The 20,176-nt window shown below is 39.2% G+C and overlaps 1 protein-coding gene across 10 annotated transcripts in view; it reads right to left on the bottom strand.

The window, feature by feature from the left end:
• HYDIN (HYDIN axonemal central pair apparatus protein) overlaps nt 1–20,176 on the bottom strand; it is a 511,177-nt gene that overhangs the window by 61,539 nt on the left and 429,462 nt on the right. For all 10 annotated transcript variants that reach the window (XM_077132967.1, XM_077132969.1, XM_077132970.1 and 7 more), the window contains 4 exons: nt 6,016–6,220; nt 5,041–5,276; nt 2,881–3,032; nt 2,580–2,769 (listed from right to left, as the gene is read on the bottom strand). In XM_077132967.1, the coding sequence (XP_076989082.1) occupies nt 2,580–2,769; nt 2,881–3,032; nt 5,041–5,276; nt 6,016–6,220 (783 nt within the window). The remainder of the gene's footprint in view (nt 1–2,579; nt 2,770–2,880; nt 3,033–5,040; nt 5,277–6,015; nt 6,221–20,176) is intronic.

The following is a 20,176-nucleotide window of genomic DNA, read 5'->3' as shown; positions in this document are numbered from 1 at the left end:
CTTTTTAAAGAGTGCTTCCTTGATCCAAGCTTTCCTTTATCTGTGGCTTTTATAATTTTGTGATTCTGGTATATTCTTTTTTTTTTTTTTTTTTTTTTTTTTTTTTACATGGGCAGGCACCGGAAATCGAACCTGGGTCCTCTGGCACGGCAGGCAAGCCTTCTTGCCTGCTGAGCCACCGTGGCCTGCCCTCTGGTGTATTCTTCTTTGACCTTACTCTTTTCAAACAAGGGAATCCTAATATAGATGCTGTTTCCTTATGCCAGCCCTTAAACAAATAAACCCCAAGTGTAATATAGTTACACTTCTCTTAACTATTCTAATCATCCTAAACCTTTTGTGTATTCATAGTTTATTTGAATATTGTTATTTGGTTAACTAGGCAGAATGGTTTAATGGAAACTCATGACCTGTGTTTTTAGTCACCTAACCTCTGTGATCCCTTCATCTATAAGATGGAAGTAATTTGACCTCTTACCTACCTGGATATTTTTACAAAAAAAAAAAAGAGAAAATAGATGTAAAATTGTTTTAAAATATTCTTTTGAATCTATAAATACAAAAATAAATAAATTTAAATCTCTATAAATATAAAAATCAGTAAATTTGAGTTTCAAATTGACACATAATTTGTCCTTTAATAACTGCTTACCAACAACTGTGAACACTGAGTGAAAAAGAACTCAGTGGAACTTTAAATTATAAGTTTCAGGCTTGCCACTTATTAGCTTAATGATTTTAGGTAATTCAATTCTTTTCCTTTCAGCTTCATTGTCAAAGTGGAGGAATTATGATGGTCCATGTGTTGAGGTAACAGTATTTTGATACAAACTATTTTCAGAGACTGATGTTATGAAAAATTCAAGTACAACAGATGAAAACAAAAATGACCAGCCCTAAGGAACAATAAAATATATAAAGACATGGCTGAGGAGACATAAAAGCAAGTTGCCTCCTCCTCATACACACATATGCACACACACACCCACTCTTCCCAGAATAAATTGAAAGTTAGTCAAGGGGGAATGTGACGTCCATGTGACTGGACTTTCATGAGGTGGGAGAGAGTGGGAAGAGACAAGGTTGTAGACATAGGAAGGCGTGAGCTCATTCAGAGCCTTGTGATGGGAAGTCATTGGGTAAATAAGCAGGCATGTAACACGTTTAAGACTTAAAAGATCCTCTGGCTGTTGTGTGAGACTAAACTGTACAGAGACAGGATTGGCAGTGGACAACAGATTAGGAGCCACCATTAATAGTTTGGAATAATAATCATGGTGACTGGGCTGGGGTGATAGCTGTGGAGGGGGTGAGAAGTAGCTGATTGTGACAGCATGTTTTGAAGTTGAACTGATAGGACTTATTTATTGATGGACTGGTTAATAGTCAAGACCTCTGTAAACAGCATGGGCTTGGGCATAAGGCATTGGGTCCAGATATCCACAATGACCCTTGTTAGCTGTCTGTGTGAATTTACCAGGTTTCATTCCCTCATTCATGAAATAATAGCACCTACTTCAAAAATGTGTTGTAATATAAAATGAAGTAATCCATGTGTGGTGGTTTAAAACTGCATGTACCCCAGAAAAACATGTTCTGACATTTAATCCATTCCTGTGGGTGTGGCCCCATTGTAAGTGGGACCTTTCTTCAGTCTGAAGGAAAAGTATCTCAGATGGAAAATTGGGGAAACAGGAATAAAGATCAAGAAAAATGATAAATATGTGAGTAAATCTAAATGAGCCATTGATGTAAAAATAATGATGATGATAATAATAATAATGGCCTGTGAGGTTTAAAATATACATAAAAGACAAAGCTCTCCACAAGCCATTTCCTTACTCTATACTTTCATTTTTACCTCCCATTGCTTTTTTCCTTAACTCTATTATCTCACCAAGCAAGACGGCTTACTGGTCCCTGCCTGTACCTTACACTTTTTGTTTGTTTGCTTTTGAGCCTTTGCCTTTGAAATTCTCTTTTCACCTGGGACACACTCACTCCCATGCCCACTTGCTGAAACTTTAGTTATCTTTCAATGCCCAAGTCAAAAGTCATTATGTCAGTGAATTTTTCCTTGATCCCTTACATCAAAATGAGTAGTCTTAAAAAAAAAACCCATATAACACAAAATTTATCACTTACTTTTTTGTAAAATAAAAGCATAATTTATATATTGAACTCAAATCCCTCAAATGTTGCATTTCCCACCTCTAATGAGGATTCTTTGTTTTTTTTCTTTATTCCAAAAGCAATGCTCTTTACAGAAAAAAAAAAAGATAAAATAAAGGAGAGACTAAGAATACTCATAGTCCTGCCCACTCAGCTTGGTGTTTATTTTTGCTTTCTGCCTTGCAGAGTAGTTAGTTATTGGCATGCTGTGTAATTTTCTCTCCTACATTCTCTGAGTGCAGTGACCCAGGCTTGATTTCCCTTTGCATGTCCCATGTCTTAACAGATTAGTGCATGAGAACCATCAAAAAAAATGGGCATATTAGGGATGGAAGACACATTGATGCAAGTTTAACTTCTGAATGATCCTTCTCCTTCCTATCCCATGTGTCCCCTTCTAGTGTTACCTGGGCAGGGATGGTGCCGTTGTTCTTGAGGATGAGAGGCAGTTTGTCTGAATGACCAATCAGAAGTCTCTTAAAGAGGAGCAAAGGGTTTCCAGATCGGTTACGGAGAACGGGCCGCACAATGGTCACTCGAGGGAGGTTCCCTTCTCCAATGATATCGAATATGAGACTTCGGTTCTTAGTCAGGTTGCTGCAGGGGACAGGAAGACCATAGCCTGTCAGCCTGGTCTGGCAGGAATGGCATTCATACAGAGTGTGGATTGCAGCCCTGCTGCAGGAGAAGGAGCCGGGAAGTTGGTACCTGGGCAAGCCATCCAGTGTGGCCTCAAAGATACACTGGTAGGTTTGCATGGTCTGTGGAGTGAAGGACACTGTGACAAAGGCATGTGAGCGACTGGCAACACACATCTTGTTGGGTTCCACTTCAAAAATATCCACAATGCGGGCAATGGCCTGGAGAAGAAGAGAAGGGACCAGTTGGTGTTAGCTGTTTACACAGGGCTTGCAGCTCATCTCTATTTCAGTTGTTGAGAACTCTTCCTGCTCTAAGCTTTGTGGAAGACATGTCTCATAACCTGCATAGTCATGGCTCCTGGAAGGAGACAGTCTGAGACCTAGATACCCTAGGACCCACCCCTGAGCAACAGCTGGCTGGTCTTGGCTAGACACATGATCTTTGGCTAAACAGGCGAGCTAAGCCAGTCAGTTAATTCTCTTTCTTTCTCTCATCTGTCTGTCTATTCCTCTACCCTCTCTTTCTTTCTCCCTCCCCTCCCCTAAATTAATATGCCCAGAGATTGTTGGTGGTTGCTGATGTGGATCTGAGCTGGAAGCTCAGGTTGAACAACATGCATGATAAGGCAGCCAGACTATAGAATGGAGCAAACACACAGAGAAAAGTGGAGGCACCTTGAGTGAGAGACCACACGTGGCCCCTGAAAAATGGACATAATACCTGAAGGTCTTCTGAAGGTTACATTTCAGGTGACAGTTTCAGTTCCAAAAATGTCTGGCTACATGATGTGTTCTGACCTTGTGTCTTAGATTCATGGCAGCAAACTTTGCTTTGTTTGGGCTAAGTGGGTATTTGTTTCCTGCAACTTCAAGAGCCATAGCTAGAACAACCTCCCCCAGCACTTTATTTGTTCCCTTCTTGTGGTGGTGTTATGAGAAGAATGTAGGGACAATCTACAACATGGGGACTGAGACCCCTGATATGGCCTCAAAAAGATTTTTCATTCTCATGGGAAGCAGGTGGGATTTAAAACTGATTATTTTCTTATGTTCTTAAGCTTAGGGCACTGAAGTTTCTCTCTTTCCAAGAGAGCTGTCAAGTTTTCAAATTGGGGGGAAAACTAATAATGCCTGCAAACCCTCGACTAAAAGTATCCCTTGGTTTAGAAATCAGGCTTGCTCACTTTTTATGTTTCTGGTGGAGAAGAGGGAGTACTTGCCCTTCAGTGCCCCAAATGAGACCAGAGAGTAATGTCTAGATATTGTCAGGGTTGAGGAAAGTCATAAAAGGGTTTAGATAGCCCCCCTCCATCCCTGTCCCTCTGCAGCAACAGTTCCTGGGAATACACACTTCATACTTGGCTGTAGGCTGAGGCGCCCCTCTGTGGCCTCTCTCTACCATCACCCAGTGAACATAATCAGCTCTGGGGCACAAGGACTACAACATCAAGAGTCCACCTTCTGGCAGAGAGCTGGAAGCAGCCAACATGAGACTAGGTAATATTTGCAGCACAAGTCATTGGGAATTAAGCATGAGCAAAACCTGTTCCTAAGCCCTCTTTCTTAGTATCCTGAATTTTATGTTCCATTGTGAGGAAAAAGGATTTTGGTAGGATCTGATTTAGAGAGTGAAGGCGGTTTCATTTCTGGTAGATCTTAACATGGACACTTACTATTTACATTGTATTTGGATGAAGCTTGGTTTCAAATCCAGCCCTATGTCCCCAGGCTCTGGAACCTAGGGGAAGAATTTAGCCTTTCTAAGCCTTAGTTTTCCTCACTGCAAAATGGAGATAGTCAACTCTGAAAGAGTTGTTGTGAGGGGTAAAGAAGCCTATAAATATAAATCATTTAGCACAGTGCCTGGAACATATGAGGGGGTCAATAAATGCTTATCATTTCATCTTTCCCTTGCAATTAGACATTCCCCAAATTTTCCTTACTGAAGTATGTGTGCAACTCAAGGCAGGTATGTCCAAAGCTGGTATTCATCTTTGGATTTCTCCCACAGTGCTTTGTCTATTGCTACCACACAACAATGGGTGTTTGACGGATGAATTAGTTGCTCATTAGTGTGAACCTGTTTATCCAGGAGGTACCCAGAGGAGATACTCTTGGGATAAATATATGGTTCAGCCAGATAATTCCCAGTTATGTATAGAGGCTCCAGAACAGGGGTATCCCTGGCTTTATGCTCTTTCTCCAGTGGCTATCTCAAGCGTCTTACCTTATTGGAGATAGGCTTCACTACAACGTTCACATCACAGGCAATCTTTCCCACATTGCTGATTTTGAACCGAGCACTGGCCCGATGGCCCACCAGGACATTGCAGAAGATGAACTTGTTCTCATCCTCCACAAATAGTCCCCCACTCTCTATGGTTTGCAGGATCTGGTAAAGGTTGGGACTGGTACAGATCTGGTGCTCCTCAAATATCAAGGTGTTGTTGTCTGTTACAAAGGCTGGGGGATGGAGGGAAGACTGTGAGGCAATGCCTGGCTGTCAGATTCCTGCCTCTGTAATTCCTAATTTGGAGGTTTGGATTCTCACAAAAAAGAATCATAGAGGAGAGGTAGGAGAATTCACACAAGGGTGTGTGAGTGATGGGATAAATTCTATCTGCTTTCTTGCTTTTGTACTGTTCTTGCTGTTCACCATAACTGGATCAGCTTTTCCTCTCAAGTAAGATCTGAGATCTGGAGGTATAAGATTTGAGATCTGGGGTGGGCCTAGGAGGGGAGGAGGTATTGGCTCATGCTGGTTCAAAGCTGCAGGTGCCTCTAGCCAAAGCAAAAGGAGTTCATCTGAGCTAGTGGGGCTTGGAGCCTGAGCCTAATGAAAAGTTATAGTGACTACTGTCTTCTATGCATATGTGACCTGCAGTGCATAGCTGGATCTAGTGTGCCTGGGTCCTGTGCTGGATCCCATCTCACCATGATTCCCAGATAACGCTATTCATCTGAGAATCCAGGACCAGACTTAGGAGGGTTAGAAGTTTAAAGATGCAAATCCTTGCTAGATGTGCGTGCCTTGTAGGTATTTAATGAAAAAATATGGCTAATGACTCTAGAGAAAAAAACATGTTCTTAAGTCCCAAAGGAAGCATCCCAGCCCTGTTTGTGAGACACCCCAGAAAATATTTGCCTAGGGGTTTTTAGGAAGGTCTTTCAAGAGGTGTTGTACAATCAGAGCGTCCAGTACCTGGAAGACAGGCTTCAGCCAACAGAGCGTAAGGAATGCCAGCAGGCTGGTCTCTTGGATCTCGGTCGGAGATATCTATGGCTATAAACTCCTCACCCCTTCCCACAGGGTCAGCCACACAGTCCACGGTGACGACCTGCTGTCCTCCTGCTGGGATGGAGCCAAAGCCAGGGTACACGGTGAACATGCCATGAGAGAAGCGAGCCTGCAGGACAAGGGTGGGAGGTAGGAGGTACGGAAGCAGAGTGGGTGACAGAGCTTAGCAACCTCTACCAGAGCTGTGAGAGGGTATCAAAAAGGACAGGTGGGGGCCCCTCCCCACAGGCACTCTCTGGGTCTCACCTCTGCTTCTGAAAGGAGGGAGGGTCTGGGTGACTACACAGCAATGGCTGGTGGGAGGGGGGAGTGTCTTCATGGATGGGGGCTTTTTTAGTGCTTCTGTATATGCATATTTCTTCCTTTCCTTCTAATCAATCATGATAAAAGGGGGTATAAGGAACTGACTTTATCCAAATTCCATAACATTGATCTTTGATGGGAATCTAGCACTGGAGGGGGCCAGAATGGTGAGTGGTTAAGACTATGACCTTTTCTTTTTTCAGACTTTTTCGTGCAATTTTATTGAGATATATTCGCATACCGCATAATCATCCAAAGTATACAATAAATGGTTCACAGTATCATCATATAATTGTGCATTCATCACCACAATCAGTTTTAGAATATTTTCATCACTTCAAAAATAAAAATAAAAATAAAAAGGAACACCCAAAACATCCCATACCACTATTCCTCTTATATATTTATTTATTTTCTCATTTTGTTACTCATCTGCCCATATACTGGATAAAGGGAGTGTCAGTCACAAGGTTTTCACAATCATCTGGTCACACCCTAAAAGCTATATAGTCATACAATCATCTTCAAGAATCAAGGCTAGTGGATTACAGTTCAACAGTTTCAGGTATTTCCTTCAAGCTATTCTAATATACCAGAAGCTAAAAAATAATATCTTTATAATGCATAAGAATAATCTCCAGAATGACTTCTTGACTCTATTTGAAATCTCTTAGCCATGGAAACTTATTTTATTTCATTTCTTTTTCCCTTTTCAGTGAAGAAGACTTTCTCAGTCCCATGATGCCTAGGCCAGTCTCATCCCTGGGAGTCACGTTATCAGCGAGATTTACACCCCTCAGAGTTATGTTCCACATAGTGAGGAAGGTAGTGAGTTTATTTGTGGAGGTGGCTTAGAGAGGCCACATCTGAGCAACAAAAGAGGCTCTCTGGGGGAGACTCTAGACATAATTAAAAGTAGGATTAGCTTCTACTTTGCAGGGATAAGTTTCATAACGGCAAGCCCCAAGATCAAGGGCTTGGCTTATTAAAGTGGGAGTCCCTAACGCTTGCAAGAATATCAGGAATTCCCCAGGTGGTAAATTTTAATATTTCCACATTTTCCCAAGTCTTTTAAGGGTAATTTGCCAATACTTTTAAATTTTCTGCCCAAATTACTCTGGGATATATCAGAATATTACATTAGCCTGTACAAAATAACAAGATCTCTTTCCCTATTCAAAGTTCCATGCAATTATGTTGTTTGAATAAATTGACCATACAGTTTAAATTAGATAATGTGCTACAGAAAATAAAAATTTTGTACCAAATAAACATTTCTACATTTCATCTCACACAGAAATTGAGGTTTTAAAACAGTCATTATTATTATCCTATATTCTGATTTACCTTAGTCCTAACCAGATCAGCTTCATACATATCTCTAGAAGTCTGATCTTTTTTCATCTTCTTTAACAGTTGCCATGTGGAGTAATGCTGAATTTCATAGCTGCAGAACTCTGCTCTGAGTCTCAGGTGTCACACAGATACCCAGAGTTCCAGGGAATGACCAGTTTATATACAAAGAGCTCTGCATCTCAAACTTCAAAAATAAGTTAAAATTTAGGACTAGGTGTGACTGCTGTAAGAGCTTAAAATTTAGGAACCTTTATAATAAGGTGCACTGAATGTTCTGTACTCTTTAATCATTGATTGCCCAATCTCTGCCCATGCTCTATCCGCTGATAACCGAAGCTTTCGAATTCAATTCTCTAGAGTTTGCACGTTACAGATAGTCTATATCAGTAAGGCCTTACAATATTTGTCCTTTGGTTTGTGGCTTATTTCACTCAACAAAATGTCCTCATTTCATTCACCTAGTTGCTTGCCTCACAACTCCATTCCTTCTTGTAGCCATTCAATATTCCATTGTATGTATACACCACATTTTGCCCTTTGTTCATAAGTAGATGTACCTTTAGGCCAACTCCATCCATTGAAAATCATGAATACTGCTGCCATAAACAACAGTGTGCCAATGTTCATTTGTATCCCTGATTTCAGTTTTTCAAAGTAAACACCTAATAACGGGGTTGTGGGATCAAATGGCAACAATATATTTGACCTCCTGCAGAACCACTACACTGCCCTCCATAGGGGCTGCACCATTTTATTTCCCTACCAACTGTGAATAGGAACATCTCTCTCTCCACATTTTCTCCAGCACTTGCATATCTTTGCTTATTTTTTAAAAGTTTTATTCACACACCATACAATCCATCCCAAGTAATTAATCAATGGTTCCTGGTATATATCACATAGTTGTGCATTCGCCACCACAATCTCCATGAGAACATTTCCATTTCTTCCATAAGGGAAGAAGAAGAGGAAAAAAAAAAAAGAACAAAAAAATAAAATAAAAAGGAGAAACAATAACAAAAAACACCAAGAATTCTATACCCTTCCCTTATATCCCTCTATTATTGACATTTAGCTTTGGTATATTGCCTTTGTTGTAATTAATGGAAGCATATTAAAATGTTACTGCTATCTATAGACCACAGTTGCATTGATTGTGTTTTTTCCATATGCCAGCCCATTTTCAGTACCTTGCAATAGTGACATTCAATTGTTCTCCCTCATGTAAAAACTTTCTTATATTTGCACATTTAATCACCATAATTTCTTTTCCTAACTGCCTGTAGTAGACCCCAGCTGCATTGATTGTGTTTTTTCCATATGCCATCCCATTTTCAGTACCTTGCAATAGTGACATTCAATTGTTCTCCCTCACATAAAAACTTTCTTATATTTGCACATTTAATCACCATAATTTCTTTTCCTAACTGCCTGTGGTGGTGCCCTTTAGTATTTCTTGTAGAGAAGATCTCTTGTTAACAAATTCTCTCAAAGTCTGTTTGTCTGAAAACATTTTAAACTCTCCCTCACTTTTGAAGAATAGTTTTGCTGGATATAGAACTCTTGTTTGACAGTTTTTCTCTTTCAGAATTCTAAATATAGCACATCATTGCCTTCTCACCTCCCTGGTTTCTTTATTTTTTAATAGAAAATGTATTTATTCATATGGAATTCACAAGACTCCTTAGAAGAAAAGCAGTCAGCATTTTCAATTATTAGATTTTAGCATATTTACAAGGTTGGAACAGATCTTTCCCTCCCCCTTCCTCAATTCTTCTCTGCACCCCCATTTCTTGAAAGTAGAAGAAAACAAATTTGTTCAACATTAGAAATTCTAGGCATATACAATTTTAAGGTATAATGTATAAACTCACTACATGATGAAAAATTCAAGGACAAGCTATCTAATATTTTAATGTAAGCTTACTTGTTAAGACTACTAAAATTGTACAGGAACTACCTTTTCATAAAGATTCTTAGAATTTATTCTTAGGTTATGTATGAAGTTTCTTGATACAAGTATAAAGTTTCTTGATACAGAGTGTAGTTTAAATTGAGAACATATACTTTACCCTGTACCCCCCACTATTATTTATTTATTTTTCTTAATTTTTTTACTCATCTGTTCATACCCTAAGATAAAAGGAGCATTAGACACAAGGTTTTCACAATCCAATTATCACACTGTAAAAGCTATATAGTTAAACAATCATCTTCAAGAATCAAGGCTACTGGAACACAGCTCAACAGTTCCAGGTACTTCCCTCTAGCCACTCCAATATACCATCAATTAAAAAGGGATGTCTATATAATGCATAAGAATAACCTCCAGGATGACCTCTAGACTCTGAAATCTCCCAGTCACTGAAACTTTATTTTGTCTCATTTCTCTCTTCCTTCTTTTGGTCAAGAAATCTTTCTCAATTCCATGATGCCTGGTCCAGGCTCATCTTGGGAATCATGTTCCACAGTGCTAGGGAGATTTACACCCCTCAGAGTCATGCCCCACATAGGGGTAGGTCAGTGAGTTTACCTGCTGAGTTGGCATAGAGAGAGAGAGAGGCCACATCTGAGCAACAAAGAAGTTCTCTGGGGGTAACTAAAATTATAAGTAGGCTTAGTTTCTCCTTTGTAGGAATAAGTTTCACAGCGTCAACCCCCAAGATCAAGGGTTCAGCCTGTTGAATTGGTTGTCCCCACTGTTTGTGAGCATATCAGGGATTCTCCAGATGGGGAAGTTTAATATTTCCTCTTTTCTCCACAGTGCCCCAAGGAGACTTTGCAAATACTTTTTATACTCTGCCAAAATTATTCTGGGATATATTGGGGTATCACACTAACCTGTACAAACCAACAAGATCTCGTGCCCTACTCAAGATTCCATGTAATTATGGTGTTCAAATAAACTGATCATACAAGTTAAATCAGATAATGCACTACTCAAAATATAAATTTTGTACCAAATAAATATCTCTTCTTTTGGCCTCGTACAGAAGTTGATGTTTAAAATATGGACCATATCATCCTTTACCCTGTCTTCTGATATACCTTACTCCTATCCAAATCAGCTTCATTCATATCTCTAGTCGAAGCCTGATGACTTTTTCAACTTTTTAAACAGTTGCTGTATGGCATAATGCTGACTTTCATAGCTTCAGTGCTCTAAGAATTATTTAGTTTCCTAAGGATTCTCGAAGCTGTCTTCTATAGTGGCTGTACCATTATACTTTCCCACCAGCAGTTCTTAAATGACCCAATTTTTCTACTCTCTCCAACATTTATAGTTTCTTGTTTGTTTAATAGCAGCCATCCTATTAAGTGTGAGGTGGTATCTCACTGCAGTCTTGATCTGCATTTCCCTTATTGCTAATGAGAACGAGCATCTCTTCATGCCTTTTAACCATCTGTATTTGCTCTTCTTTCTTTCTTCTTTTTTTTTTTTTCACTTGGGCAGGCACTGGGAAATGAACCCAGGTCTCTGGCATGGCAGGCAAGAACTCTGCCTGCTGAGCCACATGGCCTGCCCTGTATTATTTCTTTATGTCTATAGGATATCAAACCTTTGTCCGATGTGTGATTTCCAGATATTTTCTCCCATTGAATTGGCTGCCTCTTCACCTTTTTGACAAAGTCCTTTGAGGTACAGAAGCTTTTGAGTTTGGGGAATTCTCATTTATCTATTTTTTTCTTTCATTGCTTTTACCACCTATTACTAGATCTTGAAGCTGTTTCCATATATTTTCCTCTAGGAGTTTTATGGTACTGGCTCTTATGTTTAGGTCTTTGTTCCATTTTGAATTAATTTTTGTATAGGGTGTAAGGTAGGGCTCCTCTTACACTCAAGGTATGGGTATTCTTTCATTCTTTTGGGTATTGATATCCAGCTCTTCCAAGCCCATTTTTTGGGTCTTATTTCTCTTTCCATGCCCATTTATTGAAAAGATTATTCTGTCCCAGTTCAGTGGATTTGGGGGACTTGTTGAAGATAAAATTGACCTTAGATTTAGTGCTCTATCACTACACCCTCAATTCAGTTCCATCGATCAATACTTATATTTTCGTGCAGTGTTAAATATTAGCAGTGACAATGTGCATCTTTGTCTTGTTACTGATCTTAGAGGGAATGCTTTCAATCTCTGAATACTGATTATGATGCTGGCTATGGGCTTTTCATATATGCTCTTTCTGATACTGAGGAAGTTTCCTTTGATTCATACCTTTTGAAATGTATTTTTTCAGAAAAGGATGCTGAATTTTGTTGAATGCTTTTTCAGCATCAATCAATATGATCATGTGATTTTTTCCCCTTTTTAATTGTTAACGTGCTGTATTACACTGACTGGTTTTCTCGTGTTGAATCACTCTTGCACTCCTGGTATAAATCCCACTTGGTTGTGATGTAGAATTCTTCTAATGTGCTGTTGGATTTGATTTGCCAGTATTTGATGAGAATTTTTGTATCTGTGTCCATTAGGGAGATTGGTCTGTAGTTTTCCTTTCTTATAGCATCTTTATCTGATTTTGGTATTAGAGTGATGTTAGCTTCACAAAATGAGTTGGGTAGCATTCCTTTTTCCTCAGTTTTTTGGAAGAATTTGAGAAGGATTGGTATGAGTTCTTTTTGGAATGTTTGATAACATTCACCTGTGAAGCTGTCTGGCTCTGGGCTTTTCTTTTTAGGAAGATTTTTGATGACTGATTGAATCTCTTTACTTGTAATTGCTTTGTTGAGATCTTCTATTTCCTCTTGAGTTAGTGTAGGTAGTTCATGTGTATCTAGGAATTTGTAGAATGTAGAATTTTATCTACATTGTCTAGTTTGTTGGCATATAGTTGTTCATAGTATCCTCATGACTTTAAAACTTTCTTTAGGATCCGTGGGAACAACCCCCTCTCATTTCTTATTTGATTTATTTGTATCCTCTCTCTTTTTTTCTTTGTCAGCCTAGCTAGGGGTCCATCGATTTTACTGATTTTCTCAAAGAAGCAAACTTCTGTTTTTGTTGATTCTTTCTATTGCTTTTCTCCAGTTTGTTTATTTCTGCCTTAATCTTTGTTATTTTTCTTCTTCTGTTTGCTTTGGGGTTAGTTTTCTGTTCTTTCTCTAATCCCCCTAGGTGAGAGGTTAATTCCTTGATTTTTGCTCTTTCTTTTTCTCCTTCTCCTTCCCCTTCTCCTTTTTTTTTAAAAAAATATAGACATTTAGGGCAATAAATTTCCCTCTCAGCACTGCCTTTGCCACATCCCATAAATTCTGATAGGTTGTATTCTCATTTTCATTTGTCTCCAGATATTTACCGATTTCTCTAGTGATTTCTTCTTTGACTCATTGATTGTATAAGAGTGTATTGTTTAATCTCCATGTATTTGTGAAAGTTCTGGTTCTTTGGTGGTTATTGATTTCTAGCTTCTTTCCTTGTGGTCGAGAAAGTACTTTGAATAATTTCAATCTTATTAAATTTATAAAGACCTGTTTTGTGTTCCAGCATATGATTTATCCTGGAAAACATTCCATAAGCACTAGAGAAGAATGTATACCCTGGTGTTTTGGAGTGTAACAATCTATACATATCTGTTAGGTCCAATTCCTTTATCACATTGTTTACATTCTCTATTTACTTGTTGATCCTCTGTCTGGTTGCTCTATCTGTATAGGAGAATGGTACATTGAAGTATCCACTATTATTGTTGAAATGTCTACTGCTCCCTTTAGTTTTGCCAATGTTTGCCTCATGTGTTTTGGAGCTCCTTGATTGGGAGTATAAACATTAATGTTTGTTATTCTCCTTGTTGAATTGTCCCTTTTATTAATATGTAGTGTCCTTCCTTGTCTCTTACAACACCTATACATTTAAAATCGATTTTATCTGATAATAGTATAGATACTCCTGCTTTCTTTTGGTTATAGCTTGCATAGATTTTTTTTCATCCTTTCACTTTTAATCTATTTATATCCTTGGGTCTAAGATGCATCTCTTGTAAGCAGCATATAGATGGAGCATATTTTCGAATTCGTTCTACCAATTGATATCTTTTAATTGCTGAATGTAGTCCATTAACATTCAAAGTTATTACTGTAAAGGCAGTTCTGGAATCTACCATACTTTCCTTTTAGTTTTTATTTGTCAGATTTTTCTTTTCCTTCTCTCTTATTTTTTTAAGTTACCCTTCCTGATGCTCTTCAATTCTGTGCCCTCCTCCAGACCAGCTGTCTTTCTTATTCTGTTTCAGCTGGCAGAAACTCCATTTAGAATTTCTTGTAGGGCAGGTCTCTTGTTGACAAATTCCCTTAGCCTTTGTTTATCTGTGAAGATTCTAATCTCTCTCTCAATGTTGAAGGACAATTTGGCTGGATAAAGAATCCTTGTCTAGATGTCTTTCTCATTCAGGATCTCAAATATATCATACCACTGCCTTCTCACCTCCATGGTGCCTGCTGAATAGTTTGAACTCAGTCTTATGTGGTTTCCCTTGTATGTAGTAGATCACTTTTCTCTTGTGGCTTTTAGGATTTTCTGTTTCTCTTCAATATTTGGCAGTCTGATAAGTACGTGTCTTAGAGTATATCTCCCTGGATCTATTCTGTTTGGGGTTTGTTCAGCTTCTTTGATTTGAATATTTATGTCTTTTATAGATTTTGGGAAGTTTTCCACCATTATCTCTTCAACTAAGCTTCCTAGACTTTTACTCTTCTCTTTTCCTTCTGGGACACCATGATTCTTTTTTGTTTCTTTGTTGTTTTTGTTTGTTTTGTTTTCAATTCTTGTATTTGTGCTCTTCAGGTTGTGCATAATTTCCCTGAAATTCTACTCCATTTTTCCTTTTTTCTTGCCATTTGTTCTTTTGTGCATTTGAGTTTAATTTTCCTGTCCTCTAACTTGATTATTCTTCCCTCTGCCTCTTCAGACATACTGCTGTGTGTCTCTAGTATATTTTTAGTTTGGTCTATAGCATCTTTCATTTCTGTGAGAGTTGCTATTTTTCTATTTATTCTTTCAAATATCATCTTTATGCTCATCCAGTGTTTTCTTGAGATTCTTTATGTTATGATGAACATCCTTGATTGGTTGTTCCAAATTCTGTGTCCCCTCAGGTGTTTTAATTTGGTCATTTGGCTTGGCCATAGCTGCTTGAATCTTCATGTGCTTTGTGATTTTCTGTCGTGTTTGGGGCATTTGTTTATCTCGATGAGGTTATTTTGCAAGTTGATTTCCTTGACTTGTCTAAGGTTTTGTATTTTCCTTGATTTGCCTTGAAGGTCCCTGTGCTGGTTTGAAAGGATTTTGTACCCTAGAAAAGCCACGTTTTAATACTAATCAATCTGTGGGAACAACAGTTTCTTTTAATCTTTATTCAGTACTATAGGCTGGAAACTTGATTAGGTTATCTCCATGGAGATGTGACTCAATAAGTATTTTGGAGAAAGCTTCAGAATGCCAAAGAACCACAAAGCAGAGAGTCCACTAGCCAGTGACTTTTGGAGATGAAGAAGGAAAATGCCTCCCAGGGAGATTCATAAAACAAGAATCCTGGAGAGAAAGCTAGCAGACTGTCGCCATGTTCAAATGAGAAGCTTATGTGCCTTCCAGCTGAGAGAGAAACCCTGAACCTCATTGACCTTCTTAAACCAAGGTATATTTTCCTGGATGCCTTACATTAGACATTTCTGTAGACTTGCCTTAATTGGGACATTTCCACAGCCTAGAAACTGTAAACTTGCTACTTATTAAATTTCCCTTTTAAAAAGCCATTCCATTTCTGGTGTACTGCATTCCAGCAGCTAGCAAACTAGAACAGCCCCATTTTGCACTTGGTTTGTCAGTAATTATCCACCAAACCAAGGCCCAAATGTCTTGGAGGGGTGCAATTTTCCTTGAGGCTTACCAACAGATGGTGCTCTTGAGCCACCTATTCCCCTTAGCCCCACTTCTCCCAATTGTGGTGGCCATCTGAGCAAGCTGATGCAGAGTGTGGCAGCTATTTTTGGTGCCTGGTGGGTCCACTACTCTCTATGCCTGGCAGAGTGGCTCTTCTCTGCCCTTGGTGGAATGGCTATTTTCTGTGGCCATCAGTGTGGCTATGCCAGTTTGAAAAGATATGTATAGCCTAGAAAAGCCATATTTTAATCCTAATCAATTTTGTGGGAACAGTGGTTTCTTCTAATCCCTATTAAGCACTATAGGTTGGGAACTTGATTAGACTATCTCCACAGAGATGTAACTCGATCAATTGTGGATATTAAACTTGATTAGACAGAGGCATGTCCCCACCCATTCTACCTGGGTCTGATTAGTTTACTGGAATCATATAAAAGAGGAGACATTTTTGAGAGAGTGTCTTTTTGAGAATGAGGAGAGAGCTGCAGAACCACAACAGAATGTTGAGAGAACCACAGAGTCCACCAGCTAGAGACATTTGGAGATGAAGAAGGAAACATCTTGCCAGGAGCTTCATGAAGCAAGATGCCTGAAGAGAAAGCTAGCAGATACCGCCCTGTGTTCACCATGTGCCTTTCCAGCTGAGAGAGAAATGCTGAATGCCCTCGGCCTTCTTGAACCAAGTCATCTTTCTCTGGATGCCTTAGATTGGACAATTCTATAGACTTGTTTTAATTTGGACAATTTCGCAGCCTTAGAACTGTAAACTAGCAACTTATTAAATTCCCCTTTTTAAAACCATTCTGTTTCTGGTATATTGCATTCTGGCAGCTAGCAAACTAGAACAGCAGCTATTCGTAGCACCAGGTGGGGCATCTATTCTCGTGCCTAGCAGGGTGGCTATTCTTGGCACTGGGGGGTCGGCTATTCTTGGCACCTGTCGAGGTGGCTATTCTCATGCCCAACAAGGTGGCTATTTGTGGCGCTCAGCATAATGGCTGGTCCTGGTGTGTGGAGTGGGGCTTCTCACTCCCTTGGGGACCAGCAGGTCATGCCTGTGGGGGAGGGGTGCCAGCCTCTGTAGCTTGAGAAACTTACATTTCTATGCAGGATCTCGCTGTTCCAGTATTCCATCTGGTGTACAATGTGTGTTCGGTCACTGAGGTCCCCCAAACAGTTGTTCTATATAGTTCCTAGCTACGCACTAGTTGCCCTAGAGGATGAACTAAATTCTACTCCTTAATACGCTGTCATTTTGCCCTGCCTTTAGAATCTAAGATTATGTTCTTTTGAATCACACGCTCCTGGATTTGAATTCCATTCCTGCTAAGTACTAACTATTTGATCTTGGACAAATCACTTGTCTGTGTCCTCAGTTTATTTATCGATAAGATGGAGCTAAAAACCTTACCTCAAATGTTGGCTGGAGGCTTACATGAGAGCTTAGTATTTGGTACAGAATTAGTGCTATGTTAGCATGAACTCTTCTGGTTCTCAGGCACTTCCTTCCCCTTGTTCAATTTCAGAAAGTTATTAAAGTTGGCTTAGGAGGTCCTTCTCTGCACCTACTGTAACATCACTGGACTATGCCACAGGTATAGGTGGGGACCCTCATCTTAGTAGGCCAACTTCCAACCAACTTCTGCTTTTCTTTCCCTCAGAGGCACACTCTCCCACTGGCCTGTTTCCACCTCTCTCCTCAATCTCTTTAGGCATATATCATAGTAATACTGTATTATTTATTAAGAAATGATTTAGTCTAACAGTACTCAGACTGAATCCAGGAACTTCCCTAAGTTCTTACCACAGCTGCTGCAGTGCTGGATAGGCTGGCACACTGAACATCTCTAGTGTACACTCAACCGCAAATTGGGAAGAGGGAGTTAAGACAGAATACAATAAGATAGTGACAATGTGATCCAGGAAGTCTCTCTGAGGAGGTGATACTTAAGCTGAGAGTTGAATGATGATAAGAGCCAGCCAAGCAAAACAAAAGTGGGGGAATTGGGTGAGTGTGTACGGGAAGAGCATTAAAGACAAAGGGATAGCACGCACAAAGGGCTTGAGGCAGGAAATAGCCTGGCCACTTGAGGGAAAAGGCCCGGAGGGCATGTGGGGTGAGCAGGGAGGGAGAGGGAGGCTCCAGTCTTGATTTGAGGGACTTTCATGTACATGGCAAAATGGTGAAAGTCAATGATTGGAGATAGGAGGATGCAAATGATAAAAAGAGAAGAACAGGGAGATCAGGTGACTCCAGAATGGTGGAAGGGGAGAGAGAGCTTTCTAGCATCTGTTTCCAGTATGTTTTGGGGTCTGTTTTTACTCCTTGCCTTTGAATTCCATATGAGACTCCTTATTTCTCATTACAAACCTTTTTTTTAAAATTAATTAACGGAAAAAAGGAAATTAACCCAACATTTAAAAATCATACCATTCTACATATGCAATCAGTAATTCTTAACATCATCACATAGATGCATGATCATCGTTTCTTAGTACATTTGCATTGGTTTAGAAGAACTAGCAACACAACAGAAAAAGATATAGAATGTTAATATAGAGAAAAAAAATAAAAGTAATAATAATAGTAAAAAAAAAAAAACCTATATCTCAGATGCAGCTTCATTCAGTGTTTTAACATGATTACTTTACAATTAGGTATTATTGTGCTGTCCATTTTTGAGTTTTTGTATCTAGTCCTGTTACACAGTCTGTATCCCTTCAGGTCCAATTACCCATTATCTTACCCTGTTTCTAACTCCTGCTGGACTCTGTTACCAATGACATATTCCAAGTTTACTCTCGAATGTCGGTTCACATCAGTGGGACCATACAGTATTTGTCCTTTAGTTTTTGGCTAGACTCACTCAGCATGATGTTCTCTAGGTCCATCCATGTTATTACATGGTTCATAAGTTTATCCTGTCTTAAAGCTGCATAATATTCCATCGTATGTATATACCACAGTTTGTTTAGCCACTCGTCTGTTGATGGAGATTTTGGCTGTTTCCATCTCTTTGCAATTGTAAATAACGCTGCTATAAACATTGGTGTGCAAATGTCTGTTTGTGTCTTTGCCCTTAAGTCCTTTGAGTAGATACCCAGCAATGGTATTGCTGGGTCGCATGGCAATTCTATATTCAGCTTTTTGAGGAACCGCCAAACTGCCTTCCACAGTGGTTGCACCCTTTGACATTCCCACCAACAGTGGATAAGTGTGCCTCTTTCTCCGCATCCTCTCCAGCACTTGTCATTTTCTGTTTTGTTGATAATGGCCATTCTGGTGGGTGTGAGATGATATCGCATTGTGGTTTTGATTTGCATTTCTCTAATGGCCAGGGACATTGAGCATCTCTTCATGTGCCTTTTGGCCATTTGTATTTCCTCTTCTGGTAGGTGTCTGTTCAAGTCTTTTTCCCATTTTGTAATTGGGTTGGCTGTCTTTTTGTTGTTGAGATGAACAATCTCTTTATAAATTCTGGATACTAGACCTTTATCTGATATGTCGTTTCCAAATATTGTCTCCCATTGTGTAGGCTGTCTTTCTACTTTCTTGATGAAGTTCTTTGATGCACAAAAGTGTTTAATTTTGAGGAGCTCCCATTTATTTATTTCCTTCTTCAGTGCTCTTGCTTTAGGTTTAAGGTCCATAAAATCACCTCCAATTGTAAGATTCATAAGATATCTCCCTACATTTTCCTCTAACTGTTTTATGATCTTAGACCTAATGTTTAGATCTTTGATCCATTTTGAGTTAACTTTTGTATAGGGTGTGAGATACGGGTCTTCTTTCATTCTTTTGCATATGGATATCCAGTTCTCTAGGCACCATTTATTGAAGAGACTGTTCTGTCCCAGGTGAGTTGGCTTGACTGCCTTATCAAAGATCAAATGTCCATAGATGAGAGGGTCTATATCTGAGCACTCTATTCAATTCCATTGGTCGATATATCTATCTTTATGCCAATACCATGCTGTTTTGACCACTGTGGCTTCATAATATGCCTTAAAGTCAGGCAGCGCGAGACCTCCAGCTTCGTTTTTTTTCCTCAAGATGTTTTTAGCAATTCGGGGCACCCTGCCCTTCCAGATAAATTTGCTTATTGGTTTTTATATTTCTGAAAACTAAGTTGTTGGGATTTTGATTGGTATTGCATTGAATCTGTAAATCAATTTAGGTAGGATTGACATCTTAACTATATTTAGTTTTCTAATCCATGAACACGGTACGCCCTTCCATCTATTTAGGTCTTCTGTGATTTCTTTTAACAGTTTTTTGTAGTTTTCTTTATATAGGTTTTTTGTCTCTTTAGTTAAATTTATTCCTAGGTATTTTATTCTTTTAGTTGCAATTGTAAATGGGATTCGTTTCTTGATTTCCCCCTCCGCTTGTTCATTGCTAGTGTATAGAAATGCTACAGATTTTTGAATGTTGATCTTGTAACCTGCTACTTTGCTGTACTCATTTATTAGCTCTAGTAGTTTTGTTGTGGATTTTTCTGGGTTTTCGACGTATAGTATCATATCGT

The sequence above is a fragment of the Tamandua tetradactyla genome, chromosome 16 (genome assembly GCF_023851605.1).
Source record: "Tamandua tetradactyla isolate mTamTet1 chromosome 16, mTamTet1.pri, whole genome shotgun sequence".
Taxonomy (NCBI): domain Eukaryota; kingdom Metazoa; phylum Chordata; class Mammalia; order Pilosa; family Myrmecophagidae; genus Tamandua; species Tamandua tetradactyla.
This window is presented reverse-complemented; position numbering and strand designations above follow the sequence as displayed.